At 48.4% G+C, this 20,365-nt stretch overlaps 9 protein-coding genes across 10 annotated transcripts; 5 read left to right on the forward strand and 4 right to left on the reverse strand.

Annotated features, from left to right (window-relative positions):
• Positions 1–100: 100 nt before the first annotated feature.
• On the reverse strand, positions 101–811 carry FOXG_04523 (uncharacterized protein; the record flags this gene model as incomplete). Its single annotated transcript, XM_018382557.1, has 1 exon — positions 101–811. The coding sequence occupies one exon, from the start codon at positions 809–811 to the stop codon at positions 101–103; it is 711 nt and encodes a 236-aa protein (XP_018239290.1).
• A 315-nt stretch (positions 812–1,126) lies between these two features.
• Positions 1,127–3,269, reverse strand: FOXG_04524 (uncharacterized protein; the record flags this gene model as incomplete). Its single annotated transcript, XM_018382558.1, has 4 exons — positions 2,793–3,269; positions 2,352–2,747; positions 1,645–2,300; positions 1,127–1,595 (listed from the first exon to the last, which is right to left on the reverse strand). Exons 1-4 carry the CDS (start codon positions 3,207–3,209, stop codon positions 1,127–1,129), a joined length of 1,938 nt encoding a protein of 645 aa, XP_018239291.1. The 5' UTR covers positions 3,210–3,269.
• A 785-nt stretch (positions 3,270–4,054) lies between these two features.
• On the forward strand, positions 4,055–5,772 carry FOXG_04525 (uncharacterized protein; the record flags this gene model as incomplete). The annotated part of the gene is made up of 5 exons (XM_018382559.1): positions 4,055–4,151; positions 4,206–4,325; positions 4,371–4,925; positions 4,973–5,308; positions 5,354–5,772. The coding sequence occupies 5 exons, from the start codon at positions 4,055–4,057 to the stop codon at positions 5,770–5,772; spliced, it is 1,527 nt and encodes a 508-aa protein (XP_018239292.1).
• Positions 5,773–6,646: 874 nt separating this feature from the next.
• On the forward strand, positions 6,647–8,229 carry FOXG_04526 (uncharacterized protein). The gene is made up of 3 exons (XM_018382560.1): positions 6,647–6,860; positions 6,914–7,289; positions 7,341–8,229. The coding sequence occupies exons 1-3, from the start codon at positions 6,710–6,712 to the stop codon at positions 8,086–8,088; spliced, it is 1,275 nt and encodes a 424-aa protein (XP_018239293.1). The 5' UTR covers positions 6,647–6,709; the 3' UTR covers positions 8,089–8,229.
• A 6-nt stretch (positions 8,230–8,235) lies between these two features.
• On the reverse strand, positions 8,236–10,077 carry FOXG_04527 (amidohydrolase ytcJ-like). The gene is made up of 2 exons (XM_018382561.1): positions 9,365–10,077; positions 8,236–9,308 (listed from the first exon to the last, which is right to left on the reverse strand). The coding sequence occupies exons 1-2, from the start codon at positions 9,939–9,941 to the stop codon at positions 8,278–8,280; spliced, it is 1,608 nt and encodes a 535-aa protein (XP_018239294.1). The 5' UTR covers positions 9,942–10,077; the 3' UTR covers positions 8,236–8,277.
• A 672-nt stretch (positions 10,078–10,749) lies between these two features.
• Positions 10,750–11,591, forward strand: FOXG_04528 (uncharacterized protein; the record flags this gene model as incomplete). Its single annotated transcript, XM_018382562.1, has 1 exon — positions 10,750–11,591. Exon 1 carries the CDS (start codon positions 10,911–10,913, stop codon positions 11,589–11,591), a length of 681 nt encoding a protein of 226 aa, XP_018239295.1. The 5' UTR covers positions 10,750–10,910.
• A 4,854-nt stretch (positions 11,592–16,445) lies between these two features.
• On the forward strand, positions 16,446–17,345 carry FOXG_04529 (uncharacterized protein; the record flags this gene model as incomplete). The annotated part of the gene is made up of 2 exons (XM_018382563.1): positions 16,446–17,171; positions 17,224–17,345. The coding sequence occupies 2 exons, from the start codon at positions 16,446–16,448 to the stop codon at positions 17,335–17,337; spliced, it is 840 nt and encodes a 279-aa protein (XP_018239296.1). The 3' UTR covers positions 17,338–17,345.
• A 511-nt stretch (positions 17,346–17,856) lies between these two features.
• On the forward strand, positions 17,857–19,592 carry FOXG_18848 (uncharacterized protein). 2 transcript variants are annotated; one of them, XM_018398985.1, is made up of 4 exons: positions 17,857–18,267; positions 18,316–18,539; positions 18,590–19,018; positions 19,073–19,592. In XM_018398985.1, exons 1-4 carry the CDS (start codon positions 17,934–17,936, stop codon positions 19,469–19,471), a joined length of 1,386 nt encoding a protein of 461 aa, XP_018239298.1. In that variant the 5' UTR covers positions 17,857–17,933; the 3' UTR covers positions 19,472–19,592. The 2 variants fall into 2 exon arrangements, with proteins under 2 accessions (XP_018239298.1, XP_018239297.1); XM_018398984.1 differs by having other exon boundaries at positions 19,070–19,533.
• Positions 19,593–19,623: 31 nt separating this feature from the next.
• On the reverse strand, positions 19,624–20,157 carry FOXG_04531 (uncharacterized protein; the record flags this gene model as incomplete). The annotated part of the gene is made up of 1 exon (XM_018382564.1): positions 19,624–20,157. One exon carries the CDS (start codon positions 20,155–20,157, stop codon positions 19,624–19,626), a length of 534 nt encoding a protein of 177 aa, XP_018239299.1.
• Positions 20,158–20,365: the final 208 nt, after the last annotated feature.

Here is a 20,365-nt window from a genome sequence, read left to right on the forward strand (position 1 = left end):
CCGCCTGGTGACGTCCCTGACCCATGAGCATGGAGACTCTAATGCTACGAGGGTGGTGTTTTGTAACTAATCCCGTGCCACCATTGGAAGAGCCGATGAGTTACATCTTTGACTTGTACTCTCTGTTCTCCACTTGAACAATTTCCAAATCAACCTTGGTATCCCCTCCTGGCCAAGTCTTAACAAGTCCCTTGTCTGCCTCTCCAAACACAGGATCCATCTTCGGCTTAGGAACCCTCCATGACTTGCCATAGTCTCCTCCACTCTTCACGAAATCCCATTCTCCGCCGTTATACGCCCCCATCATAGTATATCCATCCAGCTTAATCTCGGACAACGCTTTCTTCGGGTCATCGGCCTCAATGCCATGTCCAACGCCTGGCGACAGTAGCTTGAACTCGGCTGCCGGCTTGGTGTTGTGTGTCTTGTGCGCTACGCCAGCTGGAATGACAAAGACGTCTCCTGCCTCGGCCTCCAACACAATCCCGCCCTTTTCCCAAGCTGATCCGTATGTATTTTCTTGGAGATCCTCGGACGTATCACCGACTCCAAAGCGGATTGTTGCAGTACCCGAGAGAACAGCCATGCATTCGTGAGCCTCAGAGTGAAAATGTGACAATTGCGTGTTTGGGTATCGAAATATCCACTGGACGTCCCATCCGTTCTTGGTAAACATGTTCCAGACCTCGGCGGGGTCGCACTTGGAGCTATTAGGGCGCTTGGCTAAGACATTCTTGTAGTGCAGAAGCGGTCTTGGTGAGTTCGGAATAAGATCCGTTGGCAGGAGATGGTATTGCTTGACTTCGACCATGATGATTGAGGAGATTGAGTTTATCATGAACAGGGCTACCCCGCGATCCCATCCTTATTATAGCATGTCATAAGGTTTGGTCGGTAGTCTATCCGAGTCGGAAGTGGATGCCGACCGAGATATCTCCGGACGGGATTCCCGGGACGAATCCGTAACTAGACACAATGCACTCTGAGATAAGGTATAGTAGTCAAGGCGTGGACCAATGGGCTTTAAGTATCAGAAGCAATCTATTGCAGAGATAATCTATATGAAACCTTCAAATCCACATCAATGAAATATACTCAAATCTGCCACCCAAATAATAGTAGTACACTAGTCAAAGTGAATTCTCCACAGCTCACGATCAATCCCCGCAGTGAAATCACTCCTGGTATGCATCATCAAGATGTTATCGCTGACCAGAATATCGCCCTTATCCCAAGCATAGTACAACGCAACCCGACGATCATAAAGAACCGAGTCGATAGTTTCGCAGATAGCAGCACTCTCAGTAACCTCAAGTCCGTCAATCGTAATATCCGAAGCATCAAATCGTGTCTTGGACTGAGGCCAAGGCTCGTGGTATCGAAGACATGGCTTGCCGGTCGTAGGATGGTCGATAGCTAGAGGCAGGCCTCTCAGGACGGTGTTGTCGAATGCTGATGTAGACACACTCCAGGTGAGGTTGGAGATGTCCTGCTTCAACCATGATGGGAGGTACTTGAAGAATAGAGTTGATGAAGAGAAAAGGGTGAAACCGGTATCTCTAGGTGAGGATGTAGCGCCCTGGAAGAGCTGGAATCTAATCATACGGTCAGTTGTTGGATCTTATTCTTCAAAATCGCACTTACTGAGGTGGAGTCGAGACTGTCTTTTCATTTCCATTCTCATCTGTCTGCTTGACGACCTTGAACAGACCATCGTAGTGGAATGGCATAGGCTCTGCAGATAGAACGTTGTTCAGGCCTCGAGTATCTTGCCCTCGGTCCTTGACTTCAAGCAACAGGCCGAACTTCCAAGGTAAGGGTGTTCCGAAACGGTGGCTGAAGTCAATGAAGCGGTCACGATTAGGCTTCTTGACAAATCCCTTGAGAACAACGGGCGAGTTGATTTCTGACAAGGCGCGAACTTTCTTCGTGTCGATGTCTTCAAGTGTAAGGGAGCCAGCTCCATTTGCAGGACGAATTATCAGACCAGCGGGGTACATCGGGTCGACGGCAATGCCGCCCTTGTCTTCTGCCCACGATAGTAGAGGCGACTTCTCGCGATAATGCGAAGGTCTTCCGTTGTCGTAGACCAGTTCGAGACTCTCATCGTTGTCAAACTCAGATCGCATCCCTGTTCTGATGGTACCGTCTAGTCTGTAAGCCACGCTGCAATGCCAGGGCGTGGTGTAGAGTTGCTCGGTAGGCAAAAGGCTGATGGAAAGCTTGACAGCCCCAGTTGAGGGATGGATTGACAGGCGAACATGGTCAGGATACTTTTGTCGAACAGCATTGGCAAAGGCCTGCAAAGTCAGTACGCGACTTACTCTGAATCAGGAGAGTTTGCCACTTACATCACCACGAGCCATCATTTGCTTCGCAATGTACTCAATTCCTCTCTTATACTTTGACTTGCTGCGGTTCCCATCAACCGGATACACTGTTTCCAGATCTGTTTGAAGAAACTTGATGTATCCGCGGTAAGTCATGCACTGGTCATCTGATTGGCGGACTTCGTCCCAACTCCATCCGGGCTTGCTGAAGGTGTTGAGAAGTGCACGTCGAAAGTTTGATGCGTTGGCAACATAGGTCATCTCCTCGAGGTCTTTTGGTAGATCGATCTCAACAAGATCACGAAGTCGTGCGAAGGAGATGTTGTGAAATTCCTTCTCAGCTGCCATCGAGCGAAGAGTCTCGCCGTATGCCCAGACATCTCTATCTGGGACACCAAGCAGGTCTGTCTTCGTTAGCTAGGTTCTTTGATAGTTTTGTCATGTGAACCTGCCATTATATACTAATCCATCGGAAATGATAGTAAGTTTGGCACCTGGCGCATATACATCACCAATAGCGCTGCAAAGTCCGCTCAGGTGAGCAAGAGCAATCTCTTCACCCTTATCAGGGAGCTTTCCCAAAGTCTTTGATGTCGAGTTTGGTGACTTGAAAGGGAAAGCTGGTAGGCACATAGGGACTGGCTTGCCAGCCTTGACGTGCGTGTAGATGAGAGCGATGAATTTGAGAGTTGACTCGTCGGAATGTGAGTAGAGGTTGTCGTCTTGTTTCATGCGATATCTTCCGATGATATCAAGGATTTTGCTTGATGTCTCAAGAGCCGCCCTATCGACAGCTGTGGTCAATGGTTCAGCAGAGACATTGTGAGCGGCAGTCCCAAAAGGGAAGGGGATCACGGGACGAAGACTGGATACAGCCATGGTAAAATAAAAGATTATGATCGCTTGATGAGTGTTCGTTGGTATGTAAATGAAGTTGAATGTTAAACTTGACCAGATGAAGGATATAGTCAGGGAGACAAGAGGATATAAATCTTGCAGTCTACTATCTGCTATCAACATGTGAGCTACAAGTTACATACTCCCAACTCATCCATCCCTCCATAGTCCCATTTTCGTTTTACTAAGACAATTTGCGAAAAACACCGAGTCGTCTCAGCAGTGGGCCATCGTACAACAACCCAATTGCGTGGCAAAACAATTACCCTCGTCACACATCGCCTAATCCGAGAAAAAGGCATGACACAAAATCGCTTCATCAGGAAGCTCATAAAATTGTCCAAACCCCCCTGTCAACTTGCACGGATGTGAAATCCTAGAGTAGAAGGTATCAATATGGATGCCAAGCCACACTTTTCGTCATTGTATTTCCGTATTGATGAAATGCTAGTCGGGATGGGGCTAAAAACTTGGATTTTCGCAAGGGGATGGTCCGTGGAGATGATCAGCATCCCGCGCGGCTATCCCGTTCGGTTGTTATCCCACCCGGCCAAGTTCAAAGTTCCCCGGCATTGAATGATTCCCGGGCCATTGTGATGGTGTAACAAGCTAGGATATGGTTATTCAGATGAGACATTTCAAAATTTTATCCTTGACTTGCTGAGGTGGTTTGATCAAGCCGAGTTAGGTAGGTCGATGGAGAGCTCGTGTAAGATAGGACTTTGGTGATTTATCTGGGCCTTTCCCGCCAATTACATAGAACTGTAATATCAAGAACTCCAAAACTTAAACTTTGAAATCGAAGTTATTCGCAGACATTCAAAATCATGGAGCAAGTTGATGTTACTATCGTTGGTGGCGGTCCTGCTGGACTCTTTGTTGCCCTTCTCCTTCAACCATTGGGCATCTCAGTCCGAGTCCTGGGTAAGTTGCACTAGACTCTGAGTTGATTGAGAAGCGAGTCTAACAAATTTACAGATGAGAAGCCTTGTAGTCTAGAGCTTGGTCGTGCTGATGCACTCAACGCTCGAACTCAGCAGTATTTCGAGGTTGCTGGCATCCTCGATGAGCTTTTGCCTGATGGTCTCAAATGCAACAGTAAGCAGACCTAGAAACTTTAAAGTCATAGTCTAACAATAACAGCGAGCTCTACTTTCAAAGCGGGCGATTTCAAGTCTCGCCAGAATGCTTGGTGGGTTGGTATCGAGCATGCCTTTCACAAGAACTTCCTTATGATCGGACAGCCTGTCGTTGAACAGGTGATGCGCAATCGTCTCGGCGATGCAGTAAGCTACAACGAGCACGTTATCAGCATTGCTGAGGAAGACGATTCTGTCACCGTCATGACAAGCTCAGGTCGAAAGGTCCGCAGCAAATATGCTGTTGGGGCTGATGGTGCACGATCATTTGTCAGAAACACGCTAGATATCAGTTTCACTGGTACCAAGCCGGAGATGACTTGGGCAGTTCTTGATACCTTCTTGGACACTGATTTCCCTGTCTGTCCTGAGATCATCACGTTCGAGCTTGATGGAGAGTCTCGAGTTGCGTGGATCCCAAGAGAACGAGGAATGTCTCGGTTCTATGTTCTTCTTAAGGGTGAGATCACGCAGCAGCTGGCTGAGCAGTCTATCAGAGAACATCTAGCACCATATCGAGTGGAATTTACGAAAACGGAATGGTTCAGCACATTTCATGGTATTTCTCCCGAAAATGTTATTTCTCGCATACTAATCTGGTCTCAGTCAAGGAACGGCTTGCTGGTACCTTTATCTCCAAGGAAGGTCATGGAAGAATCATCTTGGCCGGAGATGCTGCTCACGTTCATTCCGTCAACGGCGGCCAAGGCTTAAACACAGGTGTCTCCGATGCTTTCGCTTTGTCCTGGCGTCTCTCAGCACTCGCACGCCCATCCAACCTTACTCCCGAAGCAAGAGACGATATTCTTCGCAGCTACGACATCGAGCGGAGATCCACCGCCGCTCAAGTCATCGGAGTGGCTGCAGCACTAGTCAGGGACACCATACACACAGCCAAGAAATATGTCTCCACAATCGAACGAAATGCCGGCTTTATCACAGGTGCGTTCACCATCAGAGTTACATATCACCAACTAACGTAGCAAGGCATGGGTGTCAACTACAGCGAGTTTGCCACTCCACTGATCCAGGGTACGGAACTTGGCATCTGGAAACCTGGATATCGCTGTCCCGAGGTGGTAATAACTGGATCTTCCGGTAAAACGTCGCGACTCTATGAAAACGTCTCTTATGGAGATTTCATCGTCCTGGCTATCGGAAGACGACTTCCGGCGATCTCCGTCTCGGCTCCCGTTTACACTATTCTGCCCAATGGGTCGACTAATGGCCATATGGGATGTCACCAAAACAGGGATGGAGACAAGAACTTCACTGCTGATTGGGTCAAGAACGAGGACTCGGCTATTGTGATTGTTCGGCCGGATATGTATATCGGATATGTTGGCACTTTCGAGGACGAGGCCTGGAAGGGATACTTGGATTCCTACTTTGTAAAGTCTCGATAAGGTTTTAGGGTAGTTATCGGTTGTAAATTATTTGTTTTGACTGTTCAAAATACTAGACTTTGCACTGCATCACTCTCAATTCTATTTACAGCTCGTGACATTTGATGAAATTTTCCACTTCATTAACTCTCTTCTCGATGTACTCCAATTTTGACTTAAACAGCATTTCGAACTTCGGACTCTATTTTCTATCTCAATCTAGTCTGTGGTCTGATGTGATCAATTTTTCAGCCCCCAATGTACCTTTGTTAAAGCCCCCAACATCCTCATCACCGAAATCACTATCTCTGTCAAAGATCTACAGTGATATCCTGTCTGCAAAGTCTTATCGTAAGGAATTACCATTCTTGGCAGTGCCTGCATCATGCCATGCCGGCACTAATCCCACATGAACTCAATCTTGCCTGCTTCGCCGCATCACCGCCTTAGTCGCGGTATCCCCCGGGTTACTTAATTGAGAGCAGGAAAAATTATTTACCACCTTCCTAGCTTGGTAGCCCTCGGATGTTTCACCAAGTTGGAAGAATGACATGCAAAAATTATGCAAAGGTTCCAGAGTCCAGGTTGTTGGCCAAGGAATTCGTGGTCAAAACGCGATTTTGATAAGTGGGATAAATATTCTTTCTTCATGTGATTATTACAAATACTCGGACTGACTAGATAGTACCCGTTCAGGAGTGGCACAGACATGGCGCCTTGATCTGCTGATGTTGAGTTTTATCTTTTTCATCGAGATCCACTGTGGGGAGAAGTGCCGAGGTCTATCACCAAAATAGGAAAGCGGGAAAAGTCCTGGAATGGGTTATCCTAGCAAAAGTATTGTCAGAGAAATAGAGATTGATAAGCATAGCGGTTGTATTTCGGTCCATCTTCCCTTCAATTAGGTATGCTGTTCAGCTTGTAAGTCAAGGACTTTCATCAATGCTTTCGACCAGCAATGGACACTACGAAAGACAGAACCGATGATAACCCTCTGGTCGAGAGCAGTTTCTCGGTTGACGATACATCGCCAAAGCCAATCCCAAATGGCGGTTTACTCTCGTGGCTGCAAGTCGCAGGCTCGTTTTGCCTCTACTTTTGCACCTGGGGTAAGTAATATCACCAAAAAGCATCGGAGAAGAACTAACAAAGAATGGTGCAGGCCTCATAGCAAGCTTTGGAAGCTTCCAAACCATCTATGAGCGAGATCAGCTGTCAACTCACACGCCATTCCAGATCTCAGTTATTGGTTCTCTCCAGACGTTTCTGATGGTATTCTCAGGCTTCATAGTTGGTCCAATTTATGACTCTGGTTACTTTCGACACCTTCTGGCAGTTGGGTCTACCTTCATTGTCACCGGCACTGTACTTCAAAGCCTGAGTCAAAAGTATTGGCAGTATCTTCTCACTCAAGGCCTTATGATTGGCATTGGCGCCGGTTGTCTATCTATCTTGAGTGTTGCCATCACTTCACTATGGTTCACTACAAAATTGCCCTTGGTCAATGGACTTGCAGCTTGCGGTAGTGGACTCGGAGGGTAAGTCAAGAGCATTCATCCCTATTGGTCTCTCTCTGACGCAATTCGCAGTGTTCTTCTCCCCATCATGATTCGGGAGCTCAACGCACAGACAAGCTTGCCATGGGCAACAAGGGCTATGGCTTTGTTACTGTTGGTCCTACTCCTGTTTTCAAACCTTGTGCTTCGACCGGGGCTAAATCCCAACGGACCATCCCAACGAAGGCAACTTCTTGACAAGTCAGCTTTCACTGACTGGCCTTACGTTCTTTTCGTGGCTGGGTGTTTTTCTGTCTTCTTGGGAATGTACACACCATTCGTCTACGTACAAAGCTACGCCCTAGACAACAACATTGCGTCTGATCTCTCTGGGAATATGCTTGCTATTCTCAACAGCAGCTCAATCTTTGGCCGTATCCTCCCTGCTTTTCTCGCTCAGAGCCTTGGACCTATGAACACTATTATTAGTGCAGCAGTCTTGCTTGCCACGACAAGCTTGTGTCTCATCTCAGCAACTACAACTCCACGATTGCTTGTTACCGTCATCAGCCAAGGATTCTTCACAGGGTCCTTCTTCGCGCTTCAGCCGACCATCTTTGTCAGACTAACTAGTGATCCTCGAAGAATCGGGACAAGATTTGGTATGGCCTTCTCGGTCATGTCTGTCGCGCTGTTATTCGGTCCGCCTGTTGGAGGGGCATTGCGAAGGAGTATGGGGTATACGGCTGCTTGGGTCTGGGCTGGGCTGACTATTTTCATTGGAGGCATTTTTATCCTCTGCAGTAGATTGCTGAAGGATAAGAAGTCTTTGATAGTCTGATCTCTAGACTGAGAACCTGTTCTGTAAGCTTCATGTACACAAACTGCCCAAGGCAAGCTGAACGGATGAAAGACCATGGCCAATACAATCAAATTTATCGGATAAGTTACAAATATTGACAACCCTATACATGCCACTGTTGAGTTGTGAATGTATAGTCTTGATAATCTTTTATAATCTTAAATCTATTTAGAATACCCGGGATCCTCCAAACCAGGTCTCCTTCACCTCAGCCTTGAGTAATGTCTTCGGATCCCATTCCATGTCAACAACAATAAAGTCTGCCAGTTTCCCAGGTGTCAAGCTTCCAACACGATCTTCAGCAAAAACACTTCGCGCTGCACCTTCTGTACCGGCGACAAATGTCTCACACAAGCCTAATCTAAAATGCTCGTGTACTATCCTGGGATTCTCCGGGTTCTTGGAGGACTGCCTGTTGATAGCGACATGGAAATTATGCATAGGCGACCATGGTGATGTAGGGCTATCAGTACCAATCGCCATCAAGGCACCTGCATCAGCGAACTCGCGATATGCAAATGCTCTTTCGTATCTCTCCTCCCCAATGAGTTCAGGCCATGTTGTCAATGCTGTTGGGTCTGCGTGAATGGGCTGGATGGATGCTGTTAGACCAAGCTTTCCAAGCCTCTTAGCGTCTTCTGGGGAAACGAGCTCCAAGTGCTCAATTCTATGCCTTCGACCTGGTGTAGCGTGCTTCTCAATAGCATCAATAGCCATTCTGACGGCGCCGTCGCCAATCGCATGTAGGGCAACTTGTAAGCCACCAGCATCAGCCTCTTTGACAACGGGTTCGAGGAACTCAGGCTCCCAGATAGGTGGTGGGCATCCAGAAGTGGCATACGGCTCAGAGAGGTAGGCAGTACATGCGTCGACAATACCGTCGGTGATGACCTTAATTCCAACAAGTCGAAGATTAGGACTTGTTGTCGAGTTGTACTGCTTGCTCAGCTCGATGGCTCGCTGCACTTGTTTTGAGTTTTGCTCCAGGTTGGCGGTTGGTTTGATGAGCCAATGGGCTGCTAATCTCAGTGACAGATTGGGTTCTGTTTCTTTGAGAGTAACGAGTGCATCCCATGCTTCCTCATCCATGGCCATTTCGACTGCGCCAGTGTAGCCAGCTGCGTTGTACTCCTTCACGGCGGCGCGGATAGCCTCTATTCGTTCATGTTTGGGGGATGACTTTGCTTGGAAAGGCCAAACTGTCCGTTGCGATTAGCTTTTAGTGCGATAGACAATTTCGTCTGGTGGAACTTACTGATCGACATCATGGCGCCCTCGTCCAAAAGCCCAGATGGCTTTCCATCTACATCACGATAAATCTTGCCACCAGCTGGATCTGGCATACCATCAACCTCAAGCTCCTCTAGAGCCGCGGTATTGCACCAGCAGGAGTGTAAAGAGCCTGCATCGATGAAAATAGGTCGTGGATCAAGATCATCTAGCATTGCTGCCGTAACCCCACCCGGCGTCATGTAATGCCTCCATCCTTTGCAAAGGATAGTTGGTGTCTCTGGGTTTTCAGCAGCGTATTTTCGGATACATGAACGGATGTCCTCAAGTGAAGTACACCTTGAAAGGTCGAGCTTTCGGAGCGATTGACCGAGTAGGAGGAGATGCATATGGCCATCGATGAAGCTGGGAAGAACGACGCGCTGATCAAGATTGCGAATGTGGATGTCTGAACCTAGAGTCTGGGAGATCTCATTACGAGACCCGACCGCGACAATTTTGTCGTCTTGGATGAGCATGCAATCTGAGAAATGGGCGTTGCCGTTGAGGCCTGTCTCTGTCTTGGACAGGATCCGGCCGTTGACGAATAATGTTTTTGCCATGGTGTCTTGGGAACAAGGACTGGCGGTTCAATATCTCAAGTAAAAGAGAGTTGTGAGATCAAAAGAAAAAACGAAGCTTAACAAACGTTTCGATGTTTGGGGTTTGAGAATTGTATCTCCAAGATCAACTTTTATCGTAGTCGTCTGATCAGCTCTACCCCAACTGAATTCCGAGCTTCCTTCCCAGTGTGCAAGCCTGATGGCCCCATAACAAAGTCTTCGGCTCAGCCGTTTATCCAATTAGCATTCTCAGAGAGATAAAGCACTGACTCGGCCGTTAGTTCCCCGCTCAGGCCCCAAAACGAATCCCCAATGTTTCCCCATTTCCGAGCGTGTCTGATCGTAATGCGGAATTAAAGTCGCAGATTATTAGTAACAGATTCTTCAAAATGGAGATGGTGGATATTAATTCATTACCTAAGATATCAGGTAGTTAATAGAAGATGAAGAAGATAAGGGATTATTGTCTGGTTCATGAATGCATTGACGAATTCGTATCTATACTATTGAGTTTGTGATGCATTGGGTTTATACAAGCCAGAGTCAACAGCTCGCTTCGAGTATCATGTCCCGATATTCGTTCAGACTACGCCCTACAGCAGCAAGCATCCACTAACTATCCCGCCCTTCATATCATAACTCGCTAAGCACTGGGTCGGAAAGCAATGGCTTAAGGGCCCATACTCGGTTGTTCGATAACCCACTCAAACTAGGAATTGGTCAACCAGTCAGCATGCCTGACAATTCCCAGAGTCTAATGACTGACGATGATCGTAAAACTCTTATCGCGTGGAGCTCACGCACGTTCAGACTCTTCCCCACGGGGTTGTCGGTCCAAGGGATTGGATACCCGGTACGAGATTGCCTTGTCGAGGATATAATAGGATCTTCCTCCCCGGGTCAGGTAACTTCTTCAACCTTCTTTTCCCATCAAACCATTTGTCTTCTTAGCTTTTGTGTTCTTTCACAATGAGTCATCCCAAAATCACAAACGACTCCGACGTTATCGTTGCGGGCGAAAAACAAGATGGCATCCACCGTCAGGCATCCTTCAGCGAAGCCACTGCCCAGATGTTCCAAACCGACCTCGAAAAAGAAAAGACCATCCAAGGCACAGCTCACTTCCATCGCCTAGGCTGGAAGCGCCTTACCGTCGTCCTCATCGTCCAGGCTATTGCCCTCGGTAGTCTCAGTCTCCCTGGAGCTTTTGCTACCCTCGGAATGGTCGCTGGCGTTATATCCTGCATTGGCATCGGGCTCATCGCTATGTATGCTAGTTACATGGTTGGTCTTGTCAAGCTTAAATACCCTGATGTTGATCATTATGTCGACGCTGGTCGGCTTTTGATGGGAGGCTTTGGAGATAAGCTGTTCGCTGTTGTCTTCTTGGGGCTGTTGATCTTGGCTACTGGCTCTCACTGCTTGACCGGAACCATTGCCCTCGTCAAGATCACGGGCAGCAGCGTATGTACCCTCGCCTTTGGGGTTATCTCTGCTGTTATCCTTATGGTGCTTGCGATCCCACCTTCGTTCACTGAGATTGCGATCCTCGGTTACATCGACTTTATCTCTATCATCCTTGCGATCGGTACCACTATGATCTGTTGGAAAATCCGGGAATCCCCTTCCCTTCAGGATTCAGACTGTTAGTCTGAAAGTCCTAGATTTAAAGTTCAAAGTCCTAGATACAATCATCTAGAGATATAAACCCGAGAATAACTCTCAGCTCAATAATGAACAACCAAGTTTCATAAAAATACATTTTCACCCAGCACTACTGCGCAATATAAACAACAGGTTATGAGCCCGGGTTAGCAAACACCGGGTTTCTCTTCTGAATCAAAGAACCAAACTTTAACTTCAACTCAAGATGACGTCACGACGAGCCCCACCTTCCACCATGCGAACTCGCAACACAATCAGAGTATCGCCTGCATCCGAATCGTCGCAACCTGGTGCTTCAGGTCAAGACCACACACCATCCTCAATGTATGACAGTACCACGGTCATCTCTGAAAAGAATACTCTTTTCCTTCCGCAAGAGCTCAAGCTAGGCGGCCCCTCCAATTGGGAGCAATATTGCCCAGCTCAGAAGGCCATTCTTCGGATCAATGGCCTCGAAGATGCTGTCTTTGGTGATTACCCTCCCGAGGAACAGCAGACTATGGATCAAAAGATCAGGGCGGCAAAAGCTGCCGTCTCCATCCGAGGTAACTGCACTGGAGAAGCACTCAGTCAACTAGTCGGGATTGAGAATCCCCAGGAGATGTTCAACCTTCTCCAGGCCTATTGTATTGGCACGGGCCCAGTTCTTCTGCAGACAACACTTTACCAGTTCATCCGGATCAAAACAAGCTCTTACGAGACAATTCCACAATTTAATGTCGACTTTGAACGACTCGTCAAACTTCTCCTCGAGCAGAAAGAACCAATCTCAGATACCCTCAAAAAGGTTGTTTATCTGACTGCCTGCGAGAACGAGTACCCTGACTGGACTGCCAGACAGCGCGCTCTCCTACGCTCGGAGCATCCGCCAACACTACGATCAATGCAGCAAGATCTCATTGATGAAAACAGGTCATCAGATGATGATGACAGTCATGGTACTGCCTCCACGTACTGGGCTCACAGTAAAAAGACTGGAAGGAAGGGCCCGGCCGCAAGAAAGCAAGAGGCAAGTGGCCGGAGGAGAGGATCTTCAAAGAACCAGCGAGCCGCGAACAAGTCTAGCCAGGAAACCAATCATCGAGTCGGCAAGAACAAGGAACATACCTGCACGAACTGCAAGAAGAGAGGACATCATGAAAATGATTGTTGGTTCGCCCATAAGGATAAGCGACCCGACTGGGCAGTCCGTCTCGCCAAGGAACTCATGGAGCATGATCTTCAACGCGACAGCACCAAGAATCTCCATATCAAGGAATCAAATCACATGACAGTTGAGCGATCTTTTCTGATTCTTGAAGACAGCGTCTCAGACGAGCTACCTATGGACAATACAGAGACGTGTAAAGTCTCCCTTGATAACATCTCTTCAACCGCAGAATGGCTGTTCGACACAGGTTCATCAGTCCACATCTGCAACGACCAAAGCCTATTCACAGAACTGCAGCCTGCAACCCGAACGGTCCTCGTTACGGGCGGTGGGAAGGTGTACCCATTCGGTAAGGGGACAGTCAAAATTTGCTTCATAAACAAATGGGGTGAGCAGGTCACAATTAACCTCAAAGACACGCTGTTCATCCCTGAGTTTCCGGTAAATGTCATGTCAGGACTCAGGCTATACAAGAACGGCGGCTGGATAGACGGGAACGACATGTACGACCCAACAGGAGATGTCTTTGGTCTCCTCCGCATAGGAAGGGACGGTCTGTACGTGAACACTGAGGTCGGAAAGACTACTGTTTCAAACCAGGCCGTCTCGGAACTCCAGCCAGAACCATGCAATCATCACACTGCTTCATCAAACCAATGCCTGAATGTCGACCTTTGGCACCGAAGACTCGGCCATGTTAACGCATATCAGGTGTCACAGACTGCCAAAATGACCAGAGGAATGTACTGTGACGGCCACCACGACCATCAGCCTTTCAATTACTGCCTCGCCTGCGACATCGCAAAGGCCCTACGATGGACTCCGCGAAATAAACGGAAACGAGCCTCCAGGGCCGGGTTCATTCATGTTGACACCTTCAAAGTCAATCCACCGGGCATTAGAGGCGAACGATGGGGAATGATTGCCACAGATGACAGGCATAGAATGAGATGGGCCTACACGTTCACGAGGAAGGGGATGGCTTCGGAACTTCTAGGCCAGCTCATCTCCAAGATACGAACTCAGTATGGCATCCGAGTGTACGCAATCCAAATGGATGGCGGCTCTGAGCTCTATGGTGCGTCTCTCAAAAACCTCGAGTACACTCACGGCGTCAAGATCATCAAGACGACACCAAGACCAAACCTCAATCTCACTTGATCACCATGGCACTCACACTCCAAACACTCATTGACAAAGTCAGAGCAACCATGGAATCGGAAAGAATCCCGATAGAGCTCTGGCCATTGGTCCTGGAAGATATGGTGCGCAAGACAAACGTGACAGCCACCAGGGCAATTGATGGCCTCACTCCCATGGAAAGCTTTCTCAACGAGGCCTTCCCCGGACAAGACAACAAGCCGGATCTGTCCGGAGAACGAATCTGCGGCTCACAAGTCACGATACACATACCGCAGGAACGAAGATTGAGATCACACAAGTTTGGCCCAAGAGGAGAGGCTGGAATCTACCTATGCATGGAAGGTTCACAGATCTACACCTGCTGGGTGCCCTCTCGCAGGAAGGGACATCAGATCGTCCGTTCTGCAAATGTACAATTCTACGAAAAGGTTGGGGAGACAGAACTCCTGACCGAAACTGAGCATGATGTTGAGCCGGAAATCCGCAAGAACGGAGCTCCCATCTCAAGCCGGCCACAGTCCGTCACGGAGCAGACAAAGACTCCAAGGCCACAAAGGTCTGAAGTGAACAATCTTCAGCATGCTGAGGTGCATAATCCTCAGCATGGACAGACGACAACATCCATGACATCAGCTAAGCTGCCCGATCTCCGAAAAGAGGTGATCACTGAGCCCAAAACAATGACTGAAGCGCTTCAAGGTCCGCAAAGGGAGCATTGGCTCAGAGCAATACACAGTGAGCTGCGCAGTCTCCTCACGAAAGGAACTTGGCGCATGCTGGACCGCAACCAAGCTCACAATAGGCCACTTACCGTCAAATGGGTATTCAAGGTCAAGAAAAACGAGGACGGCAACCTCGACAAGTTCAAGGCGCGGCTGGTGGTCAGAGGCTTTGAACAACAGTTCGGCTTTGACTACAACCAGACCTTTGCCTCTGTTGCCAAAGCGGCGACTTGGAGAATCCTCCTCACCGTTGCTGCCTGTCTTGACTGGGAGATTGAGCAGATGGACGTGTCGACGGCGTTCCTGGAAGGGGACCTCGAGGAAGAAGTCTTCATCGAAATGCCGGAAGGGCTTGTAGAGTATTTCGACCAACACCCAGAAGACCGTCCGCCAGGATTCTCAACCGAGAAGATCTGCAAACTGATCAAATCCCTCTATGGACTCAAACAGGCGCCTCGGCAATGGCAAAAGAAGCTGAAGGAGGCCTTGGAATCCCTTGACTTTCGACAAGTAACGTCTGACACGGCCGTATATCACAATCCCACAACGGGAGTGATCATCATCACATATGTGGATGACTTCCTCATCATGGGCAGCAACAAGGAAGCAATCCAAGGGTACAAAGCCCGCCTGGGAGAGATCTTCACAATGACTGATCTCGGTCCCGCCAGCCATTTTCTTGGAGTAAGAATAACCCGAGACAGGAACTCAAGGCTGATCTACCTTTCCCAGGATGCATATTTTACCAGAATACTGAAGAAATTCGGCTTAGAGGATTGTCGACCGGTCAAGACCCCGATGGAGCGAAATTCACTCTCGACACTGCAACCAAGAGACAATGGCGACTCGGCTTCTCCAGAAGAACGAGAAGACTATAGCTCGAAAACCGGCTCGCTGATGTATGGAATGACCCAAACCAGACCCGATTTAGCTTTCCTACTCTCGGTACTCTCAAGATACATGTCGAATCCATCACCAACACATTCACGAATGATCAAAAGAGGTCTCCGCTATCTACAGCAGACAAGAGACCACGGCCTGGTGCTTGGGGGCGTCAAGAAAGATCCTGAATCCGCTTGGAGCATCACAGCTTGGGCCGACTCGGATTGGAAAGGCGACACTGTTACGGGAAGATCGACGTTTGGATGGCTTGTTCAACTTGAAGGATCTACAGTCTCATGGAGGGCCAAACGGCACGAAACAGTGGCACTATCGACTACCGAGGCTGAATATACAGCACTCTCCCAGTGTGCCAGAGAATTGGCCTGGACTAGGAACCTCTTCTCTGAACTGCTCCTTCCGCTACATATGCCTATCCCACTGAACGGCGACAACCAGGGTTCCCTAAAGCTATGCAGAAACCCTGAGCTTCACCAACGGACAAAGCACATTCCGTTAACCGAGCACCATATCCGAGAAGAAGTTGAAGCCGGGAATATTGATGTGCAATACGTCAGCACACATGAGCAGGTAGCAGACGGACTCACTAAACCATTGAACGCCGTCAGCCACGGTCACTTTCTAGAAGCAATTCGAGTCAGTGCATGTCCGATCGAGGAAGCAGGTCGTATTATTTGGAGTACTGAAGTCCACGATGACTCTGTGCCCTGAAGACAAGGTGGATGGGGGCGTGTTGGAAAATCCGGGAATCCCCTTCCCTTCAGGATTCAGACTGTTAGTCTGAAAGTCCTAGATTTAAAGTTCAAAGTCCTAGATACAATCATCTAGAGATATAAACCCGAGAATAACTCTCAGCTCAATAATGAACAACCAAGTTTCATAAAAATACATTTTCACCCAGCACTACTGCGCAATATAAACAACATGATCGCCACTGGTATTCAGAGATCAGACGCCCCAGGTGGCTTCTCATCTTCCACTTGGTCAGCGTGGCCACAGGACGACCTCAGCTTTACGCAAGCCCTTACAGCAGTCTCCAACATCGTGTTCTCGTATGCGTTTGCTGCGGCCCAATTTTCCTTCATGTCCGAGATGCATACCCCGGCCGACTTTACGAAATCGATCGTCACTCTTGGTCTTACAGAAATCGTTCTATATACAATCACAGGATCAGTCATCTATGCATTCGTCGGACAGGACGTTCAGTCCCCCGCCTTGTTATCCGCCAGCCCGTTAGTGTCGAAAGTAGCTTTTGGCATTGCCTTGCCTGTAATCTATATCTCAGGCTCAATCAACGCCACTGTTGCTTGCAGATTCATCCACGGTCGACTTTACAAGAACTCAATTACTCGGTTCATTAATACCCGCAAAGGCTGGATCACTTGGTTGGCTGTCGTTGCCTTTGTGATCTTCCTATCATGGGTTATCGCAGAGGCTATTCCATTTTTCTCCGAGCTGCTGGGAATCTGTGCCGCGCTCTTTATTTCGGGATTTTCGTTCTGGATCCCTCCTATTATGTGGTTCTTCCTTCTCAAGGAGGGAAATTGGTACGACAAGCATAATGTCAAGCGTGCTGCATGCAACTGCATTGTCTTTGTCGTCGGTTTCTTTGTGTTTATTGCTGGCACATACGCCAGCATTGACCAGATCGTAAGCGCACCGAACAATGATCTCCATACTAAGATAACTAACATGATCACAGATTGCCAAATTCCACGGAGGCAGCGTTGGCAGGCCTTTTCTCCTGCAATGTGGCTTAAGGCTTTGTCATCCGAATTCTTGGGTACGGAGATTTGCACATGGGTCCATTCTATAACGCGCAGCTTACTATAGTATATGAATACACTTTGTTGGTTCACTTGTATGAGATAAGGACCGTATGCATCATTCCACCGGATCTTCCGTCTTTCAGGCCCTGGTTTAGCACCTAGACGAACAGGAGTTACTGGCCTCCGATGATCGGAACTCCATTGACTGCTTACACTGAAAATAAATCGCCTGATATAAATCGCTATCGGTTTACTGAGGAATAAGATCAAGTAGTTCTTGCAAAGCGCATCGTCATTTGCTATAAAAGGTCCAACCTGTTATCATTCGTGGCTGTCTCAATGAACAGCACTAAGCCTAGCGTTTCAGTGCAACTAGCGTCCTGAAATGGTCTAGTCAATCCACTGTAAATAATCATTAAAGCACCCTCGATCCACTTCTTGTGCCCTCGCTTGATTTCCCACCTTGCATGCTCAATTCCGAGCTTGACAGAATCCACAGCAGCAGATCATGCCCCGAGGACGCAGGGGCTGTTGGACATGTCGCATCCGACATAGAAGATGTGACGAGTCATCCCCCGAATGCAAAGAGTGTAGTACTCGGAGTATCACCTGCCATGGATATGATCTCGATCCACCAGAATGGATGAGCAATGATCGTCTATTGCAAGAAGAGCTTCGGCGGATCAAAGTTGCAGTCAAGGAGAATTTCCGACGCGTCAAGACCATTCAGAATCGACAACTTGCTCGGTCAACAGCTCAAGCAGCACAAGCTTCGCGTGCCAAAGCCACTTCTCGATCCGAAGGCGAAATAACTCAAAGTCCAGCACAAGTCGGTTCATCAACTACAAACACCATCTTTCGAGAGGCGCAGTATCTTGTTCATTACCTCGACTACATCTTTCCGATTCAGTATGCTTTCTACGTCGATACGCCAGATCAGGGAGGTAGAGGCTGGCTCTTTTTCCTCCTTGAACGAAGTAAGAAACACCCCCGCGCACAGCTATTCTCTTCTGACATCCAAGTAGATGCACCTCTTCGAAACGCAGCCCTAACTCTTTCCGCCTTTCACCAACACACCTTCTCACCCTATCATACAGAGAACCAAGAAGACGAACTGTTGCAGTACCATACCAAAGCACTTCAGGAACTTCGGCATGTCGTCCGCCATCGAGACGTGGGTGCTTCTGCCGACAATATCGAGGAATGGCTCAAGTTCCTGGCTGGCGGTATGTTCTTGATCTCTTTTGAGGTAATACCTAGCACATACTTTCATTCTTCTCGGCATCTGACTTGCTGAAGGTTTTCCAAGGAGGCACAAGCAACTGGCAAGCCCACTTTAACGCCCTCGTATCCGTGATCCAGAACCTGGCATCCTCCGACTTCGACTTTGACACTTCCGATCCTTCGAGCCCAGATTTCGACTTCCAGCGAGGCATGAATACTGCGCAAAAGTTCATTTTGTCTAATCTGGTCTGGATCGATGTCCTAGCGCCTCTAGCTACGGGGACTGCACCGAAGCTACCATATCACGATTGGTTAATCGCCGGCAATATCGACATGTCGAGAGTTATGGGCTGCTCAAACTGCATCATGATCACGATTGGTGATATGATGGCCCTGGATTCAAGGGCTATAACAATGGATAATGAGGCTTTGCAAATCGCCATTGATGACTTAGAGAAGCGCATTTATAATGGAATAGACGCGGCATTAGATGATGGATCAACGGTCTGTATCATTTTACAAGATTATAAATGAATGTTTGCTAATCGGCCCTAGCAGTTGACACCGACCAATCGCTCGGTAACTCACCTCTTCGCAACCGCAGCTCTCGTCCATCTTTACACTCTTGCCTCCGAACACAACATCACTTCACGAGATCCTCACAGCGCAGTGTCACGAGTCGTTGAAGTATTGGACAACCTACCTCCACATATATCCCTTCGAGCAACACCATGGCCTCTATGCGTTGCGGGTTCTATGGCGCTTCCTCCCAATGAGCATTACTTTGACGATTTGTTGACGAAACTCATGGACCATGCTGAGGCGGGCTTTACTAATTGTGGTACGGTTTATAGTGTCATGCAAAATGCTTGGAAGCAGCGACACCAGGACCCAAGTAGGCTTTGGAGCGCAAGACAATCAATGGAGAATCTGGGCATTTGTGCTCTCCTGATATGAGCCTTCTATGACGATGAACTAGAGCTTAGGTGACCATATAAGATCATATGATACATTCAAGCTAATCTTTATGAGATAACAATATCCTGAAGGAATCAAAATCCCCAATTCGTATCTGTGGCCAAGGCTGAAGAAGCTACAGAATCCGCCACCTAGTCTTGCAAGTTATCCAGACAGCCAACCTCGGACCACTCGTAGGAAGTATCCTGCCGATCGGTGACAAGCTCACCACTGAAGAACTCGCACCTGCCGATGTCGGTGACGAAAGACCTGTCGGTGTAGAAAGCAACGACCTCGCAGCCAGCATAAGCAGCACAGGCCTCAAGACACTGCCTAATGTTGTCCTTCTTTCCAGGACTGTTGAGATAGTTCAGTGCCTGGTTCGGGAGGAAATAACCAGTTATACCGCAGACTCCAGAAGGAGCCGCAGTCGTGGTGGTGTCTGCGGCAACAGTGGTGGTAGTGAGAGCAGCCTCGATAGGGGCCGTAGCAGTGGCAGCGGCTGTGGTTTCATCAACGGTGGTGGTAGTCGTCTCTTCAACAGCGGAGGTTTGGGTGCTGGTAGGCTCTTCGAGGACGGTTGCAGTAGTGCTCAGGCCAGCGCTGGTGGTGCTGGGCTTGCAAGGACCGGCGGCGACAGTTGAGACAGCGGCGAGAGCCACGAAGAGAGACTTGTAATGAACCATTTTGCCTTGGTGGTGGACTTTCCGCAATTAATGATTAAGAATGGAATTAATGAGTAATGAGTGGATGTAAACGCGGCAACTAAACGAGTGACTGTTGCGGATGCACTTGGACAGTGGAGGATGCACAAAGACCGACAAAAGCGATGAGGCAAAGCGGCCTACTTGTATTTGCATACGATTCCACCCAGTAACCCATTTCTTTATTCTT

Source organism: Fusarium oxysporum, chromosome 4, assembly GCF_000149955.1.
Source record: "Fusarium oxysporum f. sp. lycopersici 4287 chromosome 4, whole genome shotgun sequence".
In the NCBI taxonomy this organism is placed as follows: domain Eukaryota; kingdom Fungi; phylum Ascomycota; class Sordariomycetes; order Hypocreales; family Nectriaceae; genus Fusarium; species Fusarium oxysporum.

What these genes read in the sequence shown, in the direction of transcription:
- FOXG_04526 (XM_018382560.1), top strand. Translation starts at nt 6,710, where the DNA reads ATGGACACTACGAAAGACAGAACCGATGATAACCCTCTGGTCGAGAGC. An exon ending in CCTCTACTTTTGCACCTGGG is followed by an intron (nt 6,861 to 6,913) that starts GTAAGTAATATC and finishes AGAATGGTGCAG; the next exon opens with GCCTCATAGCAAGCTTTGGA. An exon ending in TGCGGTAGTGGACTCGGAGG is followed by an intron (nt 7,290 to 7,340) that starts GTAAGTCAAGAG and finishes CGCAATTCGCAG; the next exon opens with TGTTCTTCTCCCCATCATGA.
- FOXG_04527 (XM_018382561.1), bottom strand. Translation starts at nt 9,941, where the DNA reads ATGGCAAAAACATTATTCGTCAACGGCCGGATCCTGTCCAAGACAGAG. An exon ending in GGGCGCCATGATGTCGATCA is followed by an intron (nt 9,309 to 9,364) that starts GTAAGTTCCACC and finishes CGCAACGGACAG; the next exon opens with TTTGGCCTTTCCAAGCAAAG.
- FOXG_18848 (XM_018398984.1), top strand. Translation starts at nt 17,934, where the DNA reads ATGAGCAATGATCGTCTATTGCAAGAAGAGCTTCGGCGGATCAAAGTT. An exon ending in CTTTTTCCTCCTTGAACGAA is followed by an intron (nt 18,268 to 18,315) that starts GTAAGAAACACC and finishes ACATCCAAGTAG; the next exon opens with ATGCACCTCTTCGAAACGCA. An exon ending in TGTTCTTGATCTCTTTTGAG is followed by an intron (nt 18,540 to 18,589) that starts GTAATACCTAGC and finishes GACTTGCTGAAG; the next exon opens with GTTTTCCAAGGAGGCACAAG.